Here is a 23,941-nt window from a genome sequence, read left to right on the forward strand (position 1 = left end):
GAGAAAGGCGGGTGTGGCTGCTGCGGCCACCTGAGCCCCGGACCCTCTCCCAGGGCACCGTGCCCACCTGGCCCTGGGCACCACAGGCAGGGCCATTACCACATCACAGGTGCTAACTTCTGGAAGCCAGTTTCCTTCCTGCAGGATGTTCATACGCCCATAAAAATGAAGAAATGAGGAAACAGTGCTGAAGCAGGCCTGACCGAAGTTCTGTTTGTTTTTGTTTTTTAATTCTGACTCCAGGCGGCCCTCGCGGGTGGGGAAACGCTGCCCGGACTCAAGCTTGCAGGATGGGCAGGTGTGTGGAGCTGCCACACCACAGGAGAGGGTGGCGGGCGTGAGGCCAGAAGGGAACCGCCTCTTCCTCTACCTCGGAGCCAGAAGGCAATGTCCTCTCCCACCCCAAACTGCAGCAGGAGGGGCCTCTCAGCGACCAGGAGGAGTAACCAACACATTCAGACCCACCTGCTTCTCTCCCACCTTTCGTGGAGGTTGCTAAGGGAGAGAAAAAACCTGGAAAACTAACTCAAAGTAATAAAATCTCCCCATCTTCAAAATCCTGAAGCATGTAGAGCTTAGATCCTTTAGTGCTAAATTCCGTCTTGGCTCATTTACAATTATTTACAATTTGTTAATTTTGTGTCTTCAACTCAAGTTTAACTTCCCCCAGGGCAGAGAATAACATAATTTTAGTACCATTTCTCCCCTATGTCTTGTGCAGTCTCAAATATGTTGTGTATTACTGGACTGAAATGAGCCAGGAATAGTTACATGTATCACGGTAGCATGTTCCAGTATGTAATATCTGTCACTCAGATCAGTCCACGAGGAGATGCAACATGTATGGGCTTCTTTTCAAGGACAGGAGACCACTGCTTCACTAGAAGCTGCTACTGCAGTCCAGGGCTGAGAATGTGTCCCACTTTGGACCTTGAGCTTTCCGGCCAGCCCAAGAGAGCTCACCAGAACTGGGTGGAGGTCAAGGTTGATAGCCCCTGGGATCTGAGAGTGGTGAGTCTGTGTCTCTAGCAGGTGAGGACTGCTGTAGGTGCCTGCATCACACGGGCCTGGAGGCCACTCTCCTCCAGGAACAGAGGGACATGGGGCAGGAGTTAGGGTATTAGGGTGGGCATGCATGGAGTTGCAGAGGTCATACCCAGGCATCAGAGGCTGCCACAGGGGCAGAGCAGCAGTAGCCAGATCTGTGCAGGACAGTGTTCTCTGCCATCCAGTTGGTGGCAACTGAGAATCTTTCAAACTTGACACTGGCAAGACTAACAGCCATCTTCTTGGAGGGGTTTGCGCCAACTTACTCATTTTTGACCGCGGCACCCCCTCTCCCCACCTCCTTCTCTCCTGACCCCCTAAGTGAGTCAGTGTGAATCAGGCTTGCTCCTGAAACTTGAACTCCAGGGTTGAGCCCAGGGGCCTCTCTCTGGGTGTCCTGATTCTCTACTCCAGGGCTCCAGAAGCACAGAGCAGCAGCAGCCACTCTGCGCCTGCAGACCCCTCCCCTTGGCTTCCTGGCAGAGTGCAAGCAAGTTTCATACTGAGTCTGTATCTCCTCACACAGACTCCACAGAAACATGCAGTTGCTGGAGGTGGGACGCTAAGGAACCTGTGATAGGTATCTGTAACTAGATGTTGCCGGAGTCTTCCTGTCCCTGAGGACTTAGTTATGACTCATTGCCGTTGCCCCCGCTCCACAGGGGTAGGGGGTGGAGACTGAGTTCCAACTCTGCCCTTTTGGAAAGAAAAGAAGGGAGGGAGGGGAAGGGAGGGAGAGGGAGAAATAACGGCGGCTGTGGGCAGCCCTCTTTCGGGAGGGAGAGGTCTTCACCCCCATCGGTGGAGGGTGGGTGCTGATCCCCGGCCCAGCGTGCCACTAAGGCACCTCGTTCAACCCTCGGGCCTCACACCCCTTCATCCGCATCTGGGTCCTGCAAGTAACTGGGCTGCTTCTGGGGGTCTGGGGTCTCTCGTTTACTCCCCACTTCGCTCTGACCCCACGGCGCCCATCGAAGTCCGCTCTCGGGTCGTCCAGGGTCTTTCGATGCCAGGACACCCAGAGAATAACCAATGCGGGGAGCTACAATTCCCCCCACCCCCACCCCGCTTAGGACTTTTCACAATCTAACGAGTCTCAAGGGGAAAGGCGGGCGAGGTCTTTCCCCAGAGCCTTCCGCGCGGCAGGTCCGGGTGGCCAGACAGCACTGCGCACTGGACCCCACGCCCACCCGGCTCTCTGCCCCGCCGGGGGTGGGGGCGGGGCTCGCGGGCGGGGGCGGGGCCGCGCTTTTAAGGCCGAGCCACCTGCAGGTCTGCGCTGGCGCTCCGCACCCGAAGGAGCGAGGACCCCGCCGCCAGCCCAACGCGACCCCGCACCCCGGTCCTCGCTCGACGGGACCCCTTCCACGTGCCCGGCCCGCCCTCCGGACAGGACCCCCCGCCCGCGCCATGAACCGGGTGCGTGCCGCCGGGGCGGGAGGAGGGGCGGGCGGGCTCTGCTCCGTTCTCTCCGCTCCCGGTCCGGAGACCGTGGAACTTGGGCTGGTGGGGTGAAGAAAGATGCTGACCCAAACGCAGGAAGGGGCCGTGGAGCCGGAGGAGGGCGGCGCAAGGCTGGTGACGGCGCGGATGCTCTGTGGTCCTGACGCCGTCCTGCCCTCGGTGGTTCAGGAATTCAGTGGGTACACCCTCCGAGAAACGGGGCGCGCTGGAGTGTCCCTCGGGGACCAGGTGTGCCCACCGAGACACGGAGCACGCTGGAGTGTCCCTGGGGGACCAGGCGCCCCCTCCGAGACACCGGGCTCGCTGGAGTGTCCTTCAGGGACCAGGCGCCCCCACCCAGACACAGGGCGCCCTAGTATCCCGTGGGGACCAGGCACTAGCGAGACCCTTCCCCTCCTCGGAGGGATCTTGTCTGAGTCCGGGAAATGAACTTCTTCGCACAGGGAGGGATCCTCTGGGGAGCCCACCCAGCCAGCCCTCCACAGAAGAGGAGAGCAGAGAGAAGGCGCTGCAGGCTCTATTTGCAGGAGCTGTAGAGAACTCCCCGGAGGAGGAACCAGGAATAGGGGATGGGGGAGGGCCCCTTCCTTGTAAGTTCCACCCACCATGAGGGCCCCTGCTTCGCCTCAGAAAACCCATCTACCTCGAGCCAACATTGCACCTCTGCTTCTTTTTCAGAAAAGAGAAATTTACTCAGTGGAGCTCAGTGGAACCAAAGACATTGAGAAAACAGACAAGGAGGATGGCAAGGAGAAGTCCAGGGGCCTGAAAAACAAGGGTTTGGAACGCAAAAAGAACCACCAGAAAAAGGAGCTTAAAAAAGAACCTGATCTGGTCAGTTGATTTGGTCCCTGAGCAAATGGGTGCCCTTGAGCACTGTCCGCCCTGGTGACAGCTTGCCCCTATAACCCACTTCTTACAAAAGAAAATTTCAGTCTTAAGAATTTCAAAATCCCTGACATGTGTTTCCTTGTTTTAAGAAAAAAAAAAATGGTGTGATTGTATCTGCCCAGGGGTCAGGCCCTCCGAAGATTCCTGCATTCAGGCTGTAGGCACGCCGAGGGAGGGCTCCTCTGAGGCCAGTTGCCACAGGCACTGCCCAGATCTCTCCCCTGCTGGTTCACTGAGGTATTAGTAGCCTATGAAATTAAACTATCTCATCAGCCAGAACCACCCAGGAGGAAAACTGAAAGCCCCTAAACTTGCTAGGTTTCTGGGTATATTTGCCCTATGAGAAAGGAATTCAGTAGTAAGAGTTGGTCTTGGGTTCAGGCAGCCTTGGGCTCAGCTGAGGTTCCAGTTCTCTAGGGAGTAAGCTACCTAGCTTCTCTGGAGCTCAGTTTTCTTTATGTAAAATGGGAAACAAACCATTTTCATGGGTCTGTCAAGGGGAAGGTGAGGTGAGAGTCTCTTGTAATGGCAGTGCTTTGTGGATGTGAAGCCCTGTTACTACTAAAGCTGGCCGCCCTGGGAAAGAACATCTCCAGAACTGAAAGGTGGCTGATTACATCTCAGGAATGCCAATGGAAACCAGCCCTGAGTCTGAGATTATGCGGGTTGTTCTGCACTTCACTGCAGACTTTAGAGCTGTGGTTCTCTGAGCAGCTGGTAGTGCTGTGAGCTCTTGTGTGCCACAGAGCAGGTTGTTAAACATTCCAGAATTCAGGCAAGCCGATTGGTACTGTATTAGTAGCTTGAGATGTGACTGCTGCAAATCAGAGCTCTTTTATTTTACCTGGAGAGCTCATTAAACAACACATGCCACAAGGTGTTTGTCCATGTATGTTCTGATGACCCTGGAATTGGATCTGAATTCAAATCTGTTTCCCTGAAGTTCAATTTCCTGTTTTGAAAAACTGGAATTAAAAATGGTAACTACCTCTTAGAGTTGTTAAGAGGGTTATAGAGAAACTGGAGAAAGGCTAAGATAGTCATTCTTATTTCCTGCATGTATCTAGCAGTTAGGGATGAAGATATAACTAGTCTTACTTGAAATTACTGTTTATAACATGAATATATATCCATTCTATCATATGCTTGTTAATTACAATGAGAACCTTCCTTGAAATTTGAGCCTTTTTGGAAAATATAGAAAAAATAATTCCATGGTGTTGGCTGGAGTATTCCCTTGCTTCTTTGCTGAGAAACAGCTTTCTTTCCCCTCTTTTTCGCAACCTTCTTACAGGAATCCTGTAATTTGTGACTTCATACTTGGGTGCCCTTGCATCCCAACCCCTCCAGAAAAATTAGAACCTTGATGAGTAATGCAGTGTCCCTGGCTTCTGAAGAAACAAGCAGGTGACTCAAGCCTGAGGCACCTGGTGCTGCCCTGTGCTCTTCCAGCAGAGTTCACACCCGCACCCTCCCAACTCTCATCCCCAGAGAGTCAGGCTAGTGGGGAGGATGGTGCAGTATGGTCCCTTACAGTCTGAGATCCGTCCATGAAAGCAACGACTTTAATCATGTTAACTCTTCTCTGCCCTGAACTTGGCATACTCTGCACAGAACCATGTCTTAATCCTATGGCTCCCCAGAAATGTCATATTCAGTGGGTACTGGTACAGTGAATGGAAGAGCAGGGCCAATCTGGCTAAGCACAGGACAAAACCCTAACTCTCTGTAACATGAAACATTTTTGCTTTAAGAAAAGAGACAGTTCTGATACCAGTCACAGTATAAATTTCTGTCTCTGACAGTCAGAGTTTTAGGATCCTGAGTGCTGGGTTTTTTGCCACAGGAAGAGATTTCTAGCCCTTTAGCCCAGAGATTCTGAAAGGGACAGGACAGGACAGGACAGGACAAGGGAACTTTGCTCCCTGGGTGCCACAGCAAATGTCCTGAGATATTTATGGTTATCACTTCTCAAAGGGAGGGTGCTGGTGGGCAGAAGTCCCCACAACAGAGTTATTGACCCAAAATGTCAATAATGCTAAGGTAGAGAAGCTCTGCTTCAGTTTAATAATTCTGTGGCAGAGTTAGCAAGTGTGGACCCCCCCACCGCCCCCCTGGTATTTATTTGGCAGGTTTTTAATCTGAGGGCTTGTCTGATAGCGAGCTGAGCCTCAAGTGCTGAAGGAAGGAAAGGCCCATTTCTCTCTCCCACATGGCCTGCCTGGTGAGGGCTGTGTGGAGCTGTCAGGACATGTGGAATGGTTTGGCACTATTGATTGCTCCCCGTTAAGCCCACAGTTCAGGTCTGAGTTGAGTTTCCAGATCACTCGTGTCTGGATGACGGGTGTGCTAGGATCTGCATGTGCTGGAGACCAGACTGAAGTGAAATGCATTGCTTTACTCATAAAAACTAAGGACGGCTACCATGTGGTAAATGGCAAGTTAAGTCTGAACTCTCCAGGGATGGCCAGAAAATCTGCTGGCCAGTGAGCTCTCCTGCAGCAAGGTTCTCTTCTCTCACTGCAGGAACCCCTGGGACAAAGGTTCCTTCTTTTCACACTTCCTGGCCTCTCTCCCATCCTCAGTGTTTCTCCCAGATTTCATGGGTTTGTCAGGGTTTAGGGTTCAAGTCTTTTGGAATTATTCACTCTGTTCTTTTCATGGACTTTAGGATGACCACAAACTCAGCAAAGAGGAACTGGAGACAAAGTATGGTACAAACCTCATTACGGTAAGTCATCAGAGAACCAGTGACAGGGGAGGGGATCGGGGACCATACAAAGAGAGAGGCTGTGTGCTTGGGGCTTGTGAGTGATCTGCCAGCCCCCTACGTGCCCACGTTGCAAGAGGAGGCTCATTAACCTCAAGAGTAGCAGGCCTGAGCCGCAGGCCTGGCAAGGCCCTCTGCTGGGCTATGTGTCTGATCACAGACAGTTCTTTGACTGTGACTGCAGCTGAGCCATGGTGACCCCTGGAAGGTTTGAGTGCCTCCTCACTGTCATGGTACAGGGTTGCTTTCAAACCCTGTGCCCAGTAAGTATTCAGGTCGTGTCCAGGCCTCCTCCAAGAAGGGGGGACACCTTACGCCTCCTAAAATCGCTCATCGCAGAAGTGCTGCTTCATTCTGTGAATTCAAACTCAAAGATGTGTTGTCTTAACACCAGGAAATTTGGATGTATCTGTTCTAAGTGAACAGAAATATGTGCTGTGTGACTCACTGGCCTACAGAGAGGGAGGCAAAGAGGAGCAGCGGAGCCTGGGCCCAGAGGATGCAGGGGCAAGGGAGGGACATGGCGGGAAGGTGTCAGGGCATCCACCCTGTCCCACAGTTTATGGGATGTGCTGGGAGAATGGTGGAGTCCATCCAATGAGACCCCCAGATGGCACAGTGACTGAGCTGGGATATAGTCACAGCTGCCCACAGTCTGCAGAAATGTGACATCCAGCCCAAGGAGGGAGAAACGTCTAACTCCTGTTTCTTTTCCCTCTGCTTTCTCAGGGTCTTTCCAGTGCCCAGGCTGCTGAACTGCTGGTTCAGCATGGGCCCAACAGCCTCACACCCCCCAAGGAAACCCCGGAGATCATCAAGTTCCTCAAACAGATGGTGGGGGGCTTCTCCATCCTCCTATGGATAGGAGCCATCCTGTGCTGGATCGCATATGGGATTCAGTATTCCAATGATCACGCCTCCTCCCTGGACAACGTACGGCACTGGGGGCTCCTCCCCGGTTTGCTGGTGATGGGGGTGGGCAGAGTCGGGTGGTGAGGGTCAGCACTATAATGCAAGGCCTTCCCTGGGCAGAGCATTGGGCTGGGGTCAAGGGTCTACCACTGACCAATCACTGCATAAGTCAGAGAAAATCAATAACTTCTCCAGGTATAAAATAGAAAGTATATCTGACTCTCTAGTGTCTCAGAGCAGTGTGAGCATCAATTTTTAAGAGAGCAATACATGATTGGTTCTTATGTGGGGAAAAAAAATCGACATCCATGTGAGGTGTTTTGGGCTTTCTCTCCTCAAAACTAATTCTCTCCCTTTACCATGGAGAATTTGTGTGTCTAATATTAAGGTAGGACCAAACCACAAAGTTACGGGCCACAAAGCTGGGCTTCCCTTGTGGCTCAGCTGGTAAAGAATCTGCCTATAATGCAGGAGACCTGGGTTTGATCCCTGGGTTGGGAAGATCCTCTGGAGAAGGGAAAGGCTACCCACTCCAGTATTCTGGCCTGGAGAATTCCATGGGCTATATAATCCATGGGGTCACAAACAGTTGGACACGACTGAGCGACTTTCACTTTCAAACCACAGAGTTAAAGCAGCCAACATGATGCTGAGAGAGAAGCCAGGTGCAAAAGGCTGTATTCTGTGTAATTCCATTGGTGTGAAATGTCCAGAACAGGCCGGTGCTGGATTCAGACAGCAGATCAGTGGCTGCCCGGGCTGGGCCGGGGCAGGAGAGTGGCTGCCATGGGCACAAGGGGTCTTACTGGAATGATGGATTGTGGTGATTATTATACAACTGTGTTAATTATTAATAGTCATTTAGTTATAAACTTCAAATGGGTGAATTGTGTGGCCTGCAAGTTACATCAGGACACAACTACCATCTCTCTGATTGGCCCATGGAGCACTCTGGCCCTCAGGTCGGGCTCATTCCTGATGCTGCTTCTATGACTAATGCCTGTCCTCCTCACCCAGGTGTACCTGGGCTCCGTGCTTGCCCTGGTCGTCATTCTAACCGGGGTCTTTGCTTATTACCAAGAGGCGAAGAGCACCAACATCATGTCCAGTTTCCACAAGATGATCCCGCAGGCAAGTGTGACAGCTTCCCTGGTGTCTCTAGGCTTGAGACAAGCAAGCATCAAAAAGGGGGGGTGTGGCTTGGAGGCCTAGGACCCCTCCCTGCTGTCTGCGGAGTCTTGGGCAACTGGCCTAATCTCTCTGAAGCCCCCATTCCCTCCTGGGTGTGATCAGTGAGGCAAGGTGGAGGAATATGTTCAGTCAAGAGCAGAATGGGACAGAAACATGAGCCACTGCCTGGCATCTCCTGTGGCTTCTCCTCAGCTTGGTGAACCATTCAGACAGAAGTCATTCAAGTGGTTCCAACATGAGCCAAGGGAGCCAACCTGTGATTCTTTAAACCATCAGTCTTTCCTCTCCCATTTCTGAGCCTCGTTGCATGTTGCCCCCGAATGCTGCCAGTGTGGGAGGCCTCAGATCCCTCCACCTGCAGCAACCTGGGAGGGGTCCTCTGGGGTCACCACTGTCAGCACACAGAACCACACCCTCACTGGGCTGCAGAGCTGCCGGGAGGCATGGTCTCTGGGTGGAATCTCTTGTGTTAGGAAGCAGAGACCCATCTCTCACTCCATTAAAGGCTTTATGACATGAACGAGATCATTGATCCCTTTGGCTCAACCTAGGACTCTTCCTGGACTTCCCAGCAGGATGATTGGTCCCCCTGTCTGTCAGGCCCAGAGCTGAGGCTTTGCTGTACCTACCATGGCAGCATTTTCTGGGTCGAAGGCTATCTCCATGAGCTCCAACTCAAGAAAAATAGTTCTTAGGGTCTTCAGGACCTGAGTAGAACCCTTGGCTTCATTGTCTGCTATTCTGACAGCCATGCACCTCTGTGCCTTCCTTCCTGAGCCTGTGGGGGACAAGGGGCATGCAGGAGGGCCAGCATCATTCCAGGATGGGATCTGAGGCCTGGGTCATGGTTTTCTTCTGCAGCAAGCACTTGTCATTCGAGACTCAGAGAAGAAGACAATTCCTGCTGACCAGCTAGTGGTGGGGGACATAGTGGAGATTAAAGGTGGAGACCGGGTCCCTGCGGATATCAGAATTCTGTCCACTCAGGGGTGTAAGGTCAGTGTCATGGGTGCCCTGAGGGTCACGCTCGTGGCGCTATGGTCTTTCCAGGTCTCAGTTTAACCAAAGAAGGGAACAAGTTGCCTGACCTTGAACTCTTTTCAAAACTCCTAGGTGGACAACTCATCTGTCACCGGGGAGTCAGAGCCCCAGGCTCGCTGCTGTGAGTTCACACATGAAAGTCCCCTGGAGACCAAGAACATCGCCTTCTTCTCTACAACCTGTCTGGAAGGTAGGTCCGGTAGCTTGCAGAACGACAGGTTCCTCTCATAGCCTTTCTCCTTTGTCAAGCTTTATGTTTCTCTCTCTCTACCATCTCTTGCTGCTAAGCTTATCCAAGAGAAAATGTGGAATTGAGGAGTCTAGAGAGCTGGTAGTGTCATGTGCTGATTGCCCATGTGAGCCACCAAAGAGAGGAGCGTGCGAGGCCATGGTCCCTCCTCGCTGAGGACTCCTGGAATAAAATGTCTGCTCCACCTGTAGGCACAGCGACTGGCATGGTCATCAGCACGGGTGACCGCACCATCATTGGGCAGATCGCCTCGTTGGCTTCAACGGTCAAGGACTTGAAGACGCCCATTGCCATCGAGATCGAGCACTTTGTTCATATCGTGGCAGGAGTGGCAGTCTCCATCGGCATCATTTTCTTCATCATCGCAGTGTCCATGAAGTATTATGTCCTGGACTCCATCATCTTCCTCATTGGCATCATTGTGGCCAATGTGCCTGAGGGTCTCCTGGCCACTGTAACTGTGAGTCTGTGCTGCTAGTGGCCATACCCTGACCCTGCTAGTGTGCCATCCTGCTCTGCTGTGGCCGAGTCTGCTCCATCAGGGCCAGTCATAGGATGTTCTGTCTCTTAGACGGACAAAGAGAACTCTCATCTGTTAGTATTTGAATGACTTGTCCTTGAAAAATTGTGTTTTCATTTTTAGAGATCTATCTGCAAATCCCATATGATACTTTGCCCCTTAAGATCTAGATAAGACAATCTTGAACCACCACTTAGAAATTTTCTAGAAGCCTGACACCTTCCCTGCATTTCCACAGTTTTTAAAAGAAAAAAAAAAAAAAAAAACTTTGGCAGTTTCTACAGCTGAGGGATGTAGGTACGCTTTCACATCACTTCACCCTCTCAGAGGCAGTCTGAGACACAAACTCCCTGTCTGATCCTGCAGAGCAGTTCAGCACTTTCTGCTCTGCCCCCTGGTCTAACTTTGGTTCTCGCTGTGTCAGGACCTAACTCATCCTGAAACAAGGCCCCCAGGTGGGGAGGATTCATACCTCCACTCCTGGCACCGTCCTAAGCAAAGACAGACAGAAGTGTTATCGCCCGTCTCCTCTGACTCCAGCAGACAGTAATTTGACCAAGCTGGAGCCTAAAGAACCCTTTTGAGATCTCGGGGCTTCAGAGAGAGAGCCAAGAATCTTTATTAACATTTGGAAATCTTAAAGTAAAACAAGTATTTCTTGATTCCCCAAAGCAAAAAGTAAGCCATTTGGGGCAAGCCCTTTGGCACATAGTGGCTGAAATCTGTCTTACAACACTCTTGCTTGTGATCCACAGGCGCTCAGCAGCTAAGCCCCCTTTGTATTGACCTGGCACTTGCCCGGCTTTGCTACCTGTGGATCCCTTAGGATCATTTTCCTCAAGGAGTAAAGAGAGAGAGGGCGCGTGCAAGCTTTATATGCCTTCTCAGCCACTGGGTCTGGTGCAGTTTTACTGCATCTGTAACTATACCTGAAACTAGTCCAACTGTAACTCTTCCTACATTACTGAACCCAAGTTCAGCATGGTGGTTTTTCTCAAAGCTTCCCTCTCTCTCCTCTGTCTAGGTGACTCTGTCACTGACAGCAAAACGAATGGCCAAGAAGAACTGCCTTGTGAAGAATCTGGAGGCAGTGGAGACTCTTGGCTCCACCTCCATCATCTGCTCAGACAAGACTGGGACCCTGACCCAGAACAGGATGACGGTGGCCCATCTGTGGTTCGACCACCAGATCTTCGTGGCAGACACTAGTGAAAACCAATCGAGTAAGCCTTGGGGTGCATCCAGCCTGGCCCTGCATGGTGGGCTCAGCATGGCTGGTCTGTGGCCGTAGGTGAACAGTGCTGCTTGTTGGCACAAGCCTGGCATCCTCAGCATCCATGGTTCTTCTTTCCAGATCAAGTCTTTGACCAAAGCTCTGCGACCTGGGCCTCCCTGTCAAAGATCATAACGCTGTGTAACCGCGCTGAGTTCAGACCTGGACAGGAGAGCGTCCCTATCATGAAGGTGAAGCCCCACACGCAGTCTCAGCCGCAGGCACTTTGCAGAGCGAAGTCACCTTCTCTGTTCTGATCTGGTGCTTGATTTAATCTCTGCAACTGAGTAGCATTTGTTCTGTGAGAGCAAATCTAACCACAAGACCTGTAGGAAACTTTTTCACTGTCACTAACTTCAAGAAATCTAAAAGTTCTCAAAATATTCATTTAGGTCTTCTGAAAAGTCTCTTTCTTGAAAATGATTGTGCCTTTAAGTTACTGTCCTAAATTCTTTACCAGCTAAGAAGATACAATCAAAGTTCCAGGAAACACCCCCTGCCCCTCTCCGAGATCAAGTTCATTGCTTTTTTCCCATGAAAACTCCCACTCTTAGGGCTCTAACTTCTCTGAACTCCCCTATCGCCAGCAGGTTGCGCCCTACAGTTAACAGTTTTAAGTGTTAGTCGTGTCTGAACCTTTTGCGACCCCCTGGACTGTAGCCCACCAGGCTCCTCTGTCCATGGGATTCTCCAGGCAAAAATACTGGAGCGAGTTGCAATGCAGGACACCCAGGTTTGATCCCTGGGTTGGGAAAATCCCCTGGAGAAGGAAATGACAACCCACTCCAGTAGTCTTGCCCAGGGGATTTTCCCGACCTAGGGATCAAACCTGGGTCTCCTACATTGCAACCTGCTCCAGTATTCTTGCCGGGAGAATCCCATGGACAGAGGAGCCTGGCGGGCTACAGTCCCGAGTCAGGCACGATTAACACTAACAGTAGTAAATCTGTCACTTATGGGATAACTGTTCTCTCCCTCTGGTACTTAGTAAGCTTAGGTTGCACATTGGTTTGTTGAAAATAACCACAGAAGAACCCGATTATGTGCTGCAACTACTTATATCTTTTGATTCACAGAAAATTGTGGTTGGAGATGCCTCAGAAACTGCTCTTTTGAAGTTCTCGGAGGTCGTGCTGGGTAACGTAATGGATATTAGAAAAAGAAACCGCAAAGTAGCTGAAATCCCTTTTAACTCAACCAACAAATTTCAGGTGACTTTCCCCTCACAACTGAATCTTTTGGTTTTTAATTATAGTTGGCTGTGCTGGGTCTTTGTTGCAGTGTGCAGGCTTCTCATTACAGTGACTTCTCTTGTTGTGGAGCACAGGCTCTAGGGCTCATGGGCTTTAGTAGCAACTGAATCTTTATCATCACTAGAGCAGCATTTCCACTCATAAGTATCCTTTAGTCAGTATGTATTTTGAATGACACTTGACTTTAAAAACAGGCCTCAGAGATGCAGAGCCTAGACATCTGGTAAACACAGAACAAGTAGAAGAGAGAAAAGATGAAGGTTTCGATGGGGCCTGCCATTCCCACACGTGGCCTTTCTGTATAACATGCACACAAATGCACCACTGCCTGCCCTGGTGACTTGGGCACAGGGAGGGGCAGCAGCCACACCCCCCAACATGACAGGCTGAGTGAGGGGGGCAGTGAGGAGAAGCCAGCTGCCCCATCTGTGTCAGGCATTCTCCATGCTTGGTCTCATGTAATCCTCACCATAAGCCTTGAAGGTAGGACCAGGTGAAGTCCCAACTGCAGGCAAGGAAATAGGCCTTAGAAAGTGTTGAGGTGGCCGGAGCCACCCGAGCATCTAAGTCTTCACATGTCCATCTGATGCCTGAGTCTATGCTTTTTTCTACCACAACACAGAGGCCAGGTGGTCAGTTCAGGCCATTTGGGTAAACCCTGCTCTTTGTGAGGACCAGTGAGGACCCAAAGCATTGCTTTCCATGTCTGCCCTGCCGGCAGTGCACAGAAGTCTCCACCCCTTGTTGCTCAGGGGGTGACTGGCCAGCCTTGCCTGGTTGTCTCCCCTCCCACCAGGGTAGCCAGCAGGCAGCCATGTCCACCCTCCTCAGGTCAGGCAGAGAACAAAGTGCTGCCACAGGTGGAGTTCCCCAGAGACTCCAAAGCAAGAGTGGGGTGTTGTGACTTGGTCTTTTGTTGTTGTTGTCGTTTAGTCACTCAGTTATGTCCGACTCTTTGGATCATGCCCAGCAGGCTCCTCTCTCCATGGGATTTCACAGGCAAGAATACTGGATGGGGTTGCCATTTCCTTGTCTAGGACTTAGTCTTTGCATAACATTAAATTAAGTAAGTAGGATGACCACGTTTGTGTGCAAGTTTCTAGTGATTACGCACACATTTTGTTTGAAAGGAATTTAGGACTGGAAAATAACTGTGGAGCAAACGTCTTTGTGGATAATTAACCAGTAAAGAGTCATGGTTAGCAAAGCAGACAACTAACAAAATGTATGATGTAAAATGTAGAGGAACTCAGATCTCTGTTCAGAACATAAATGAAAATAGAATGACTAGCAATCCTAAAATAACAGTAGTAATCATGGCTATCAACTGCTGATTTCCACACTCCTCACAATTCTATTAGATAGTCAAGAATGAGGAAACAGAGGACATAGCCAGCAAGGGCCAGAGCCAGGACTTGGGCAGACCCCAGGGGTGTGCTCAGCCTAGGCGGGTGGCCTTTCAACCACAGACAAGACTCAAATCCTGCTGGGGCTCCGTCTTCTTCGAGGAGAGGAAGAGCAGGTTCTGTGAGGCCTGCTGTACAGAGCACTGATGGAGAAAGTGGGCTCCCTGGAGTTGCTAGAAGGGAGTGGTTCCCACAGAAGAGGCCAAGGAGCTCTGAGATGCTTTAGAGTCACCTTATATCCACACGCCTGTGCAGCACTCGGCACTGAGCAAGGTGGTTTAGGAGGAGGCCTTGGAAGGTCTCTGGAGCCTCATTCAACTCGAAGAAGCTAAACAGCTCTGGCACATGAGATCTTTGAGTTGTGGCCTGAGGGATCTAGTTCCCTGACCAGGGATGGAACCCAGGCTCCCTGCATTGAGAGCTCAAAGTATTAGCCACCAGACTACCAGGAAGTCCTTCAGTCTCTGCATATTACTTGGGCATGAATTAGAAAGGACAGAACACGCCTGCGGAGAACACTCTTCCTTTACATATCACGGCGAGTAGAAACAGTAACCACAGAGAAAGCGATGTTTTGCTCATGAAAATCTCTGTCCAGTTCAGGCCCTTCGTAGTAGAGATGGTGTCCTTACCCGCGATGCCACACTGAGCATGCGCGATCCCTCCCCCGCAGCTCTCCATCCACGAGACCGAGGACCCAGATGACAAGCGCTTCCTCGTGGTGATGAAAGGGGCCCCCGAGCGGGTCTTGGAGAAGTGCAGCACCATCATGGTCAACGGGCAGGAGCAGCCCCTGGACAGGAGCACAGCCGAGGCCTTCCACACAGCCTACATGGAGCTGGGCGGCATAGGGGAGCGAGTGCTGGGTGAGAGAGCGGGATCCCGCTGGCAGGCACAATGAGGCAGGCTTGGGATGCAGCGGGGTAGCACTGGCGTCCACTTATATCCTAAAGGAGAATGTGGTCAGCATGCAGGGGATACTGTGTGATGGTGTAGGAGGGTGGGGGCCCTTGCAGATCAGAAGTCTTGGAAGATTTTATGGGAGGAGTTACATTTCAGTCTGGACCTTGAGTGATAGATGTAAAGGGTTGTGGGGGGAAGTACTCCCACAGAGGGAACAGCATGAGACAAAGGTGGGAATGGATGGAGGGGACCCTCTGGGCACAGCTCCCCATTCTTCATCTCTTTATGTCTCTGTCTCTACCCCCACACCACTTGTAAACTGCAACCTCCTCAGAAGTACAGGCTGTCCACTCCTGGGCTTTCTTTCTCCAGAGCATACCTAACGAGCACAGAGTAAATGATTTGGGGATGAAACATGTCTTTCCTAAAACAACATGTTACGGAACTGAAGGAACTGAACAATTATGGTAAACTCTAAAGTGTGTTAGTCACTCAGTCATGTCCAACTCTTTGCAACCCCGTGGACTGTAGCCCACCAGGCTCCTCTGTCCATGGGATTCTGCAGGCAAGAATACTGGAGTGGGTGGCCATTCCCTCCTCCAGGGGATCTTCCCAACTCAGGAATCAAACCCAGGTCTCCCACATTGCAGGCAGATTCTTTACCATCTGAGCCACCAGATTTACTGACATCAATTCTCTTAAACTGGTAAAACACAAAGGACTGAAAGTGTATGAAAATGTTCCCTATTTTTTCATCATTTTTTAATCCTAGTTTCACCAACTCCTAAATTCATACCCATTTCAGGTTTCTGTCACCTCTACCTGCCGACAGACGAGTTTCCAGAAACGTATTCATTTGATGTAGACACGATGAACTTCCCTACATCCAACTTCTGCTTTGTGGGCCTCTTGTCAATGATTGACCCGCCTCGGTCCACGGTACCTGATGCTGTCACCAAGTGCCGGAGTGCAGGGATCAAGGTGGGACTTGCACATCCCTGACTGCACACATCTTCCACGGATGCTGAGTTCCTTTCTAGGAACGTCTGTCATAGGAGAGTCAGTATTTAGGTCTCTTCTCCTAAATGTCATAATTCCCCTTTTTTTAAGTCTCTACTTTCACTGTACTAAGATTTCAGTAACCATCCTATAAAAGCATAGTCATTGTGTCTGTGTGGAATAAACCACAAGCGCAATTGCAATGAGCAGAAAGCCGTGAAGTAACCACATGTCACCCTAGACCACAACAGACAATAAAAGGTTTTGTTACTTAATCTTAAGGTCCAGCTCCCATACTCCATTTCCCTCATGATAAGCCAAAATTTGAAGTCCATTACTGTGTTAATTCCAAGGCTGTGGAGCATCATGAAGATGCTGAAGGAGACATCCGTCAGCCTACTCACAAAGTTACACCAAAGGGAAGGACTTCCTCTAGGTCCAAGGAGGAAATGTAACAAGGGTAGATCCAGTGGGATCCATGTGTCCTTCTGAGACAGGTGATTCTCTGACCTAAAGATCAAGGACTGCAAGCCACCAGTGGCCCCTTGCCATGGTGTAGTGGGCAAAACCAAGTCATCCCCGCTCGCCTGAGCAGCAGAGTCCCTCACCACCCACATGCCTGTCTCCTTGCCTGTGTTCTAGGTTATCATGGTTACAGGCGATCATCCAATCACAGCCAAAGCCATTGCCAAGAGCGTCGGTATCATTTCCGCCAACAGTGAGACGGTGGAAGACATTGCCAAACGCCTCAACCTTCCTGTGGAGCAAGTTAACAAGCAGTGAGTTCAGAACCCACACAGCAGAACTCAGGCCTTTACCACAGGCCCTACTGCCTCTAAAGAGTTGTCTGGAGCAAACCCCTTTTTGCCAAACATGATCTGCTGGTTTACTCTATAATTTCTGGCTGGTTTACTCTGTAATTTCTATATCCAGTCATTACTCAAAATTTTATCAAGTACCTGATATGTGCCAGCAACTGTATTGAGACCATAAAAATGACCTATATTTCAGCCCAGTGAAGTAGATCTGAAAACTTCAGTGATAAATTTAGAGTGAGGAAACTGAAGCAGAAACTTTATAGGAAATTACCTGTCATCGGTACAGTTTATAATCAGGAACACTGAGAATCCTTTGTGCTCTCTGAGCCCCTAGTCTGCATCTTGAGTATTTATTCCGTGTTTAGTATTTAGGCTTCATAATGTGTTGCTATGGAAACATACTTCTCTTTGCTTTTTACTTGGTTGTAAATAGAATGGAGGGCTTCTCTGGTGTCTACTGGTAAAGAACTACCTGCCATTGTAGCAGACACAGGAAACATGGGTTCCATTCCTGGGTCTGGAAGATCCCCTGGAAGAGGAAATGGCAACCCGCTCTAGTATTCTTGCCTGAAGAATTCCAGGTACAGAGGAGCCTGGCAGGCTGCAGTCCATGGGATCACAACAGAGTTGGACACAGCTTAGCAACTAAACAGCAATAAACAACAACAAACTCAGTGAAATAAGCACAGGCACAGAGGTGCTGGCCGTGGGAACCTGACTGTTGATCATTTAAATCAAAGTCTCCAAAGTCTTAGTTGGAAAATAAATGTCATTGCTTTATTATACTTTGATGCATATGGGGAGAAAAGACCCAAGAACATATCCTAGTTTACCCAAACAGTTATACCTGTTAGGAACACAGAGCTGACAGGTGATAAGTGACTGCTAGGGCAACAAATTACCAGTTAGGACACCAAGCAGGTAAACAGCCTCTGGGCACACATTTGTGTCTCCTTTGTGTAGTGCTCCTTGTGTAGATAACATTGGTGATAACGTCCGTCTGTGAAAACAGCTTCAGAGGTTGTACTTGTTTTGTTTTTTGAAATAGTAGGATTTTACTTTTTCCTACAAGTCACCACACAGGAGAGAGGGTTGGTTACTTTGTGAATGTTTTCAATTGTCCACTTTATCAACTGCAGCTTCATGATCAGGGGAAAACTTTTCGTAGCTAGGGGAGGAAGGGAAACAAGCCTTTCCTTCTTGCTTCTCCCCCTCCCCTTTTTTTTACCAGAATATAGGAAAACCTGTAGTTTGAGTCAAGTGCTAGAATTTCAGTATTTAGCACCAAGAGAAAAAAAAGAGAAGCAGACCTAAAAAGAGCTCAAAACTTTAAAAAGGTAAACAAAAAAGCATGCAGTGTTTAGTGCTTAAAAACATTTAAGCTGAGATTTGAAGGCTGAAATGTTCGCCAAGGGAAGGGAAGACTAGAGGCCCCCACCCCTGGCAAAGGTAGTAGGATCTGTGAGGGCTTGCACACAGTCGGGGGTTCAGAACTGAGAGCCAGGGACTCAGAACTGAGAGCGTGGGTGCTGTGGGGGAGTCAGAGGGGCTGCACAGCACAGGCTGCCCCTAGCCCTGCAGACTAAGTGGGGACCTGGGCTCTGCTGGATGGTCCTTTGGACAATGCTCCAGGGGACAGCATGGTCAGGTCTGCAGTCTCAGTAGTTCCTAGAACTTCACTTTTATAGGCAGCAGATAAAAGCTTTCCTCAGGAAGACCTCAGTCAACTTTTCTCCCTACATAGCTGGTTGCACAGTAGACACTGTGAGTCTGAAATAAACAAAGAGCTGTCACCCATGTGTTCAGGCAAAAGCTGGATTCTTGGATTCAAAATGTACAAATGGGCAGTTTTTTACCTCCTTTTCTTTTGAGTAAAGCTTTGCCCTGGGAAGTGCCACCTCTCACCCATTCCTGTAAAAAATGGCTGCTTGACTTGTTCCTACTGTCATGTGACACAAGGAAATGCCTGTCAGCCTTAGTTAACTGTTTTGAAAAGAGACCCACACACCCCATCATCCCACCAGATGATTCAGATGAGTCAGGACTTGAGGTTCCTGGTAAAACCAAACAGGTTCACCCCACCTCCTGCCCAGAATAGCGTTTTAACCTCAGCTTCCACCTAGGGCCTCACCCAGTTCCTCCTGCCTGTCTAGGGATGCGAAGGCTGCTGTGGTGACTGGCATGGAGCTGAAGGACATGAGCCCGGAACAGCTAGATGAGCTCTTAGCCAACCACTCGGAGATCGTCTTTGCCCGGACGTCCCCCCAGCAGAAGCTGATCATCGTGGAGGGCTGTCAGAGGCAGGTGGGTGAATGCAGCACCCAGGGAACCTTCTAGGTCTGTCATCATTCTGTGGGGAGAGGCAGCACTGAGCCTTGTCCCCTCCTTAGGGCTCTGGTGAGGTCACCACCCCACATCTCCACCTGTCGGGGCTGACCCAGTCCACCCAGGAACCCTCCTGCTTGCTCCCCAGGGGCCTACCTTTACAATTTGGATTCATATGGTTTTGATCATTCAAACATCTTATTTAGAGCTTGTTCTTACTTCTGGGATTTCCCATCTTAATCTTTTTCCTCCAACCCAAAACGGGCCTTTGTTTTGGTGCAGCAGACCTCCAGGCTGCTCACTAACCCCCTCCACCCGCCTCCCACAACCTTCTGCCATCCCTGCAGGATGCTGTGGTTGCTGTGACTGGGGATGGAGTTAATGATTCCCCAGCTCTGAAGAAGGCAGACATTGGGATCGCCATGGGGATAGCAGGTTCTGATGCAGCCAAAAATGCAGCCGACATGGTCTTGCTAGACGACAACTTCGCGTCCATCGTCACAGGGGTGGAGGAAGGTGAGTGGGGTCTTGAGTGGTCTTAGCAAGGGCTGGGGCCACCCATGAAATGAGAAGCAAGTCCTATAGGAAGAAATGTCTTCTGCCTAGGTCGCCTGATCTTTGACAACCTAAAGAAGACGATCGCATACACGCTGACCAAGAACATCGCCGAGCTGTGCCCCTTTCTCATCTACATCATTGCTGGGCTTCCCCTACCCATTGGCACCATTACTATCTTGTTCATAGACTTGGGCACAGACATAGTAAGTAGCCAGAAAGGGAACAGGGTCTGATGACTTCCCCAGGTGAGGGAAACCTCAGTGTCATTACCTTCAAGGGCAGGAGATGGATTAATCAGTGCTTCTCAGACCTCAATGTGATGGTTTCTGACAAGCTCTTAAGTGATGCTGAGTCTGCTGGTCCACCAACCACACTTCAAAGCACAGGGCCAGAGAGATCTATCAAGTGTTTGAAAATTAAAACCACTTCACTCCATAAAAGAACTTTTCAACACATGAGTTCTTCACCTTTCAAAAAACACAGGCCATTGGTCAGTTTCAGCTCAGGTGCCTCCCCCCCTGTTTTTTTTGAAGAGCTGTCACCAAAATAGTCCCTGTACTGCTTGGGGCCCAGTGGCCAAAGTGATAACCCACAGCCGCCCCTTGTTAAGTAAAAGAATCTGTGACCTGGAAGCCCCTCACCAAACACAGTAAGAAGCAGTCATTAATAACACTGTGAAGCCTCACGCAGACCTACAGTAATGTCACCTAAAACCTCCCCTCTGCTAGAACGAATCCCCTTAGGAAGCTTTGTGACAGTCACTCCCGTGGCTCTAGCTTACAGAGGCTTCAGGGAGCAAGCAAAACTCACAGCTCTGCAGGTCATTGCCTACCCCCATTTCACATAACACCTGGGCAGCCTCCACGGTCCAGGGATATTGGGGTATCTCTACGTTAGAGGGGAGCTGAAGCCCCAGAGCCTGCAGCAAGCTTGCTCTTCTTATCTCCACTGCCGTGGTTCTTCCATGTATCACTAGGGAACTTGCTAGAAATTTGGGTTCTCTGCCCTCCAGGGGGAGGACCTGGGAGAGAACCACTGGTCAGTGGTGGGAAGGGAAAGTGCTTTATAACTAGATCATCTAGAGATGGCAGGACAGGGTGATGATTAGGCGATCAGACACAGGTGGATTGTCTTCTCTGCAGACAGCACACCCTGTTGTCTGCTCCCTGGATGGACCAGTTCCCTAACACCACCACCGCTGCCACCCCCTCCCCTACATCGGGCCCCTGGCTGTGCTGCCACTCTTTCCTTCCATCTAGCATTTCAGGGTTGGCCCTCATGCTGTTCTCTCCCTCTAGATTCCCTCCATCGCCCTGGCTTACGAGAAAGCTGAAAGCGACATTATGAATAGGAAGCCTCGCCACAAGAAGAAGGACAGGCTGGTGAACGCGCCACTCGCCCTGTACTCCTACCTGCACATCGGTGCGAGGAGGGGCTGCCCAGAGACCCACCTTCTCCTGTGGGGTGGGGTGGGCTGTGGGGGGAGCCCCGAGGAGAGTGAGGCAGGGCACTTCTGGGGTCAGTACAGAACCTCTCCTGTTCTTCTAGGCCTCATGCAGGCCCTGGGGGCCTTTGTTACATATTTCACCGTGTACGCGCAGCAGGGCTTTCTACCCAGCACTATCCTCAACCTGCGGGTGGAGTGGGAGAAAGACAATGTGAATGACCTGGAAGACAGCTACGGACAGGAATGGGTAAGGGCCAGGTTATTGGCGGCACCCTCCCTGGATGGCTGTAAGGGGACAGAGGAGGTGATGGTTTTCCTTGAGGGCCCTGTGGTCACAGCGGCTTGCCTCTGCCGGGCTCAGCTCATCTCTCAAGTTGGAGGTCTAGAGCTCACTTGTTTACATTAGCTTGCATTCCTGGTGGCTCAGACGGTAAAGAATCTGCTTGCAATGCAGGAGACCTGGGTTTAATCCTCGGTTTCAGAAAATCCCCTGGAAAAGGGAACGGCAACCCACTCCAGTATTCTTGCCTGGTAAACCCCATGGGCAGAAGAGCCTAGTGGGCTACAGTCTGTGGCATCGCAAAGAGTCCGACACGATTCAATGATTAGCACACTTCAGGTGTGGAGGAGGAGCAGCTAGCAGCGCCACAGCTGGGCTAAATCCATTAAAATCCATAAATCTAATCCATAGATTTCTTTCCAAACACAGAAAGTGACCCTCTCTCAATCATGGGGAGGGGAAAGAGAGTGGAGGCTCGTAGACAGGCACCAACACCTCCCTGAGGTGTCCATCTGGGGCATCATGGTCTTCTCTTCTCTGGCCACTGACAGACAAGGTACCAAAGGAAATACCTAGAATGGACGGGCTACACAGCATTCTTTGTCAGCATCATGATTCAGCAAATAGCAGATCTGATCATCAGAAAAACCCGGAGGAATTCCATCTTCCAGCAAGGTCTCTTCAGGTACTGGTGCAACCGTCCCGGGGGTTCAGCCTGGGCCTTTGCTGCCCAGATGACTGCATGTGGGCATGTGAGCCTGGGGCTGGGAGTTCAGAATTTGTTTGCTTTTGTGTTTTACAGAAATAAAGTCATCTGGGTGGGGATTGCCTCACAGATTATCATCGCATTAATCCTCTCCTATGGCCTTGGAAGCATCCAGGCCCTGAATTTCACGATGCTCCGGTAAGGTTCCCTGCATCTTTGGGGAGGAACTGGCCCCAGTCTGGCTGTCACAGGCTAACAAGTCTTTCCCCTCAAGTCTTTCCGAAGGGAGAAAGTGAAACTGTTCTTTTTTTCTTTCTTTTAATCAGTATGAGGCTTTGACCTGCTAGTTTTTTCAGAAGAGGAGGTGGGTTTTCCATCCCTCACCATCCCATCTCTACCTTCATCCAACAGATCCCTTCTCAGGCAGACACTGTTTCTAGCGGTCACAGTCCAGTTAAATAAGAAACCATAGGGTTCTACGCTGTGTGACCCAGTGGGGTTGCTCTGTCCAGTCTAGAAAGAGAAATGAATGAGGCGCTCAGCCACTTAAGGGTGGGTGTGTGGGTCTCACACCACCCCCTCTCTCCCTCCAGGCCTCAGTACTGGTTTGTGGCTGTGCCACACGCAGTTCTGATTTGGGTGTATGATGAGGTGCGGAAGCTTTTCATCAGACTCTTCCCTGGAAGTGAGTACTAATATATGGGGGACTTGGGGGCTCTTGATCTGCTCCAGCAGACCTTCCTCTGTTTCTCACTTACTGCCTCCTCCTTCTTTAGGCTGGTGGGATAAGAACATGTATTATTAAGACACCTGCTTCCCAAGCCCCACCAGCTGCACATGGCGATGTTCTTCACCTTCTGGTGCCAGCTGGGCGACCACTGCCATGGGGATGTCATCGGAATGTGTTCAAGAAAAGACAGAACTGCAGGAAAGACACTCACTAATATTTTGTAATTTAAAACAGAGATTTCAGTGTTTATATGTGATTTTAATTTATATATCAATGTCCTTATTTAAAAATACATGAATTTCAAGGTAATGGTGTAGGGAAGAATGGCGTGTTTAAATGTCTATAGAGCTCATTCATGTTAAACAATGTCAGGTAATCCAGACGTCTGCTGGATTAAGGGTCTCCCTGACCCTTAAGCTCTAGATAGCACTGCTCACACATCCATTCCACACTCTATTAAAAGTCCAGCGCCCTCCGTTCCTGTGAATTCCCAGAGAATTTATTATTTTACAGTCACGTTGCTCAGAAAAGGCTAGTTCAGCTAGAGGCTTGCAAAAAGACGAGGTGATGGCAACTTGGAAGACCTCAGTTTGACCCTGAGACATCCTTAAGAGTCCTCATCCCGCCTCTCAGCTCCTCACAGTCCTTCGCTGCCCTCCCTCTTCCACGGTACCCTCCACCCACCACCAGTTCCAGAACGGAACTCCAGGTGCTCCCCTGACCTAAGGGGGTTTTCATTTACCAGGATTGAACCTCAGTGGAGGAACCTTGTGGTTTAACACATAATATTTATTCTTCATTAGACAGTTCATAGCACTCTGCAACATGTTTTTTGTTTCATGTAAGGTTGCTGTAAGGTTGTTTATTCGTGTGTAACATATGTGACTACACCCATATTAGTATCCCAGAGAGGCCTCATTTTTGTTTCATGTAAGGTTGCTGTAAGGTTGTTTATTCGTGTGTAACATATGTGACTACACCCATATTAGTATCCCAGAGAGGCCTCATTTTTAAGTAAAAGATCTTTTATAAAACCAGGCCTGAGAGTGGTGTTCTAATTAATTTGAGTTTGTCTAAAATGCAGAGCAGGGCTTCCCTGGTGGCTCAGATGGTAAAGAATCCACCTGCCAATGTAGGAGACATGGGTTTGATCCCTG

At 50.1% G+C, this 23,941-nt stretch overlaps 1 protein-coding gene across 1 annotated transcript; it reads left to right on the forward strand.

Annotated features, from left to right (window-relative positions):
• ATP12A (ATPase H+/K+ transporting non-gastric alpha2 subunit) lies at positions 2,341 to 23,941 on the forward strand. Its single transcript, XM_018056518.1, has 23 exons — positions 2,341 to 2,466; positions 3,190 to 3,345; positions 6,074 to 6,133; positions 6,902 to 7,105; positions 8,102 to 8,215; positions 9,137 to 9,271; positions 9,389 to 9,506; positions 9,758 to 10,026; positions 11,111 to 11,309; positions 11,441 to 11,550; positions 12,436 to 12,570; positions 14,692 to 14,884; positions 15,727 to 15,902; positions 16,563 to 16,699; positions 18,892 to 19,042; positions 19,411 to 19,579; positions 19,670 to 19,824; positions 20,920 to 21,043; positions 21,170 to 21,315; positions 21,900 to 22,033; positions 22,151 to 22,252; positions 22,648 to 22,739; positions 22,831 to 23,941. Exons 1-23 carry the CDS (start codon positions 2,458 to 2,460, stop codon positions 22,857 to 22,859), a joined length of 3,117 nt encoding a protein of 1,038 aa, XP_017912007.1. The 5' UTR covers positions 2,341 to 2,457; the 3' UTR covers positions 22,860 to 23,941.

This window comes from Capra hircus, chromosome 12, assembly GCF_001704415.2.
Source record: "Capra hircus breed San Clemente chromosome 12, ASM170441v1, whole genome shotgun sequence".
Classification (NCBI taxonomy): Eukaryota; Metazoa; Chordata; class Mammalia; order Artiodactyla; family Bovidae; genus Capra; species Capra hircus.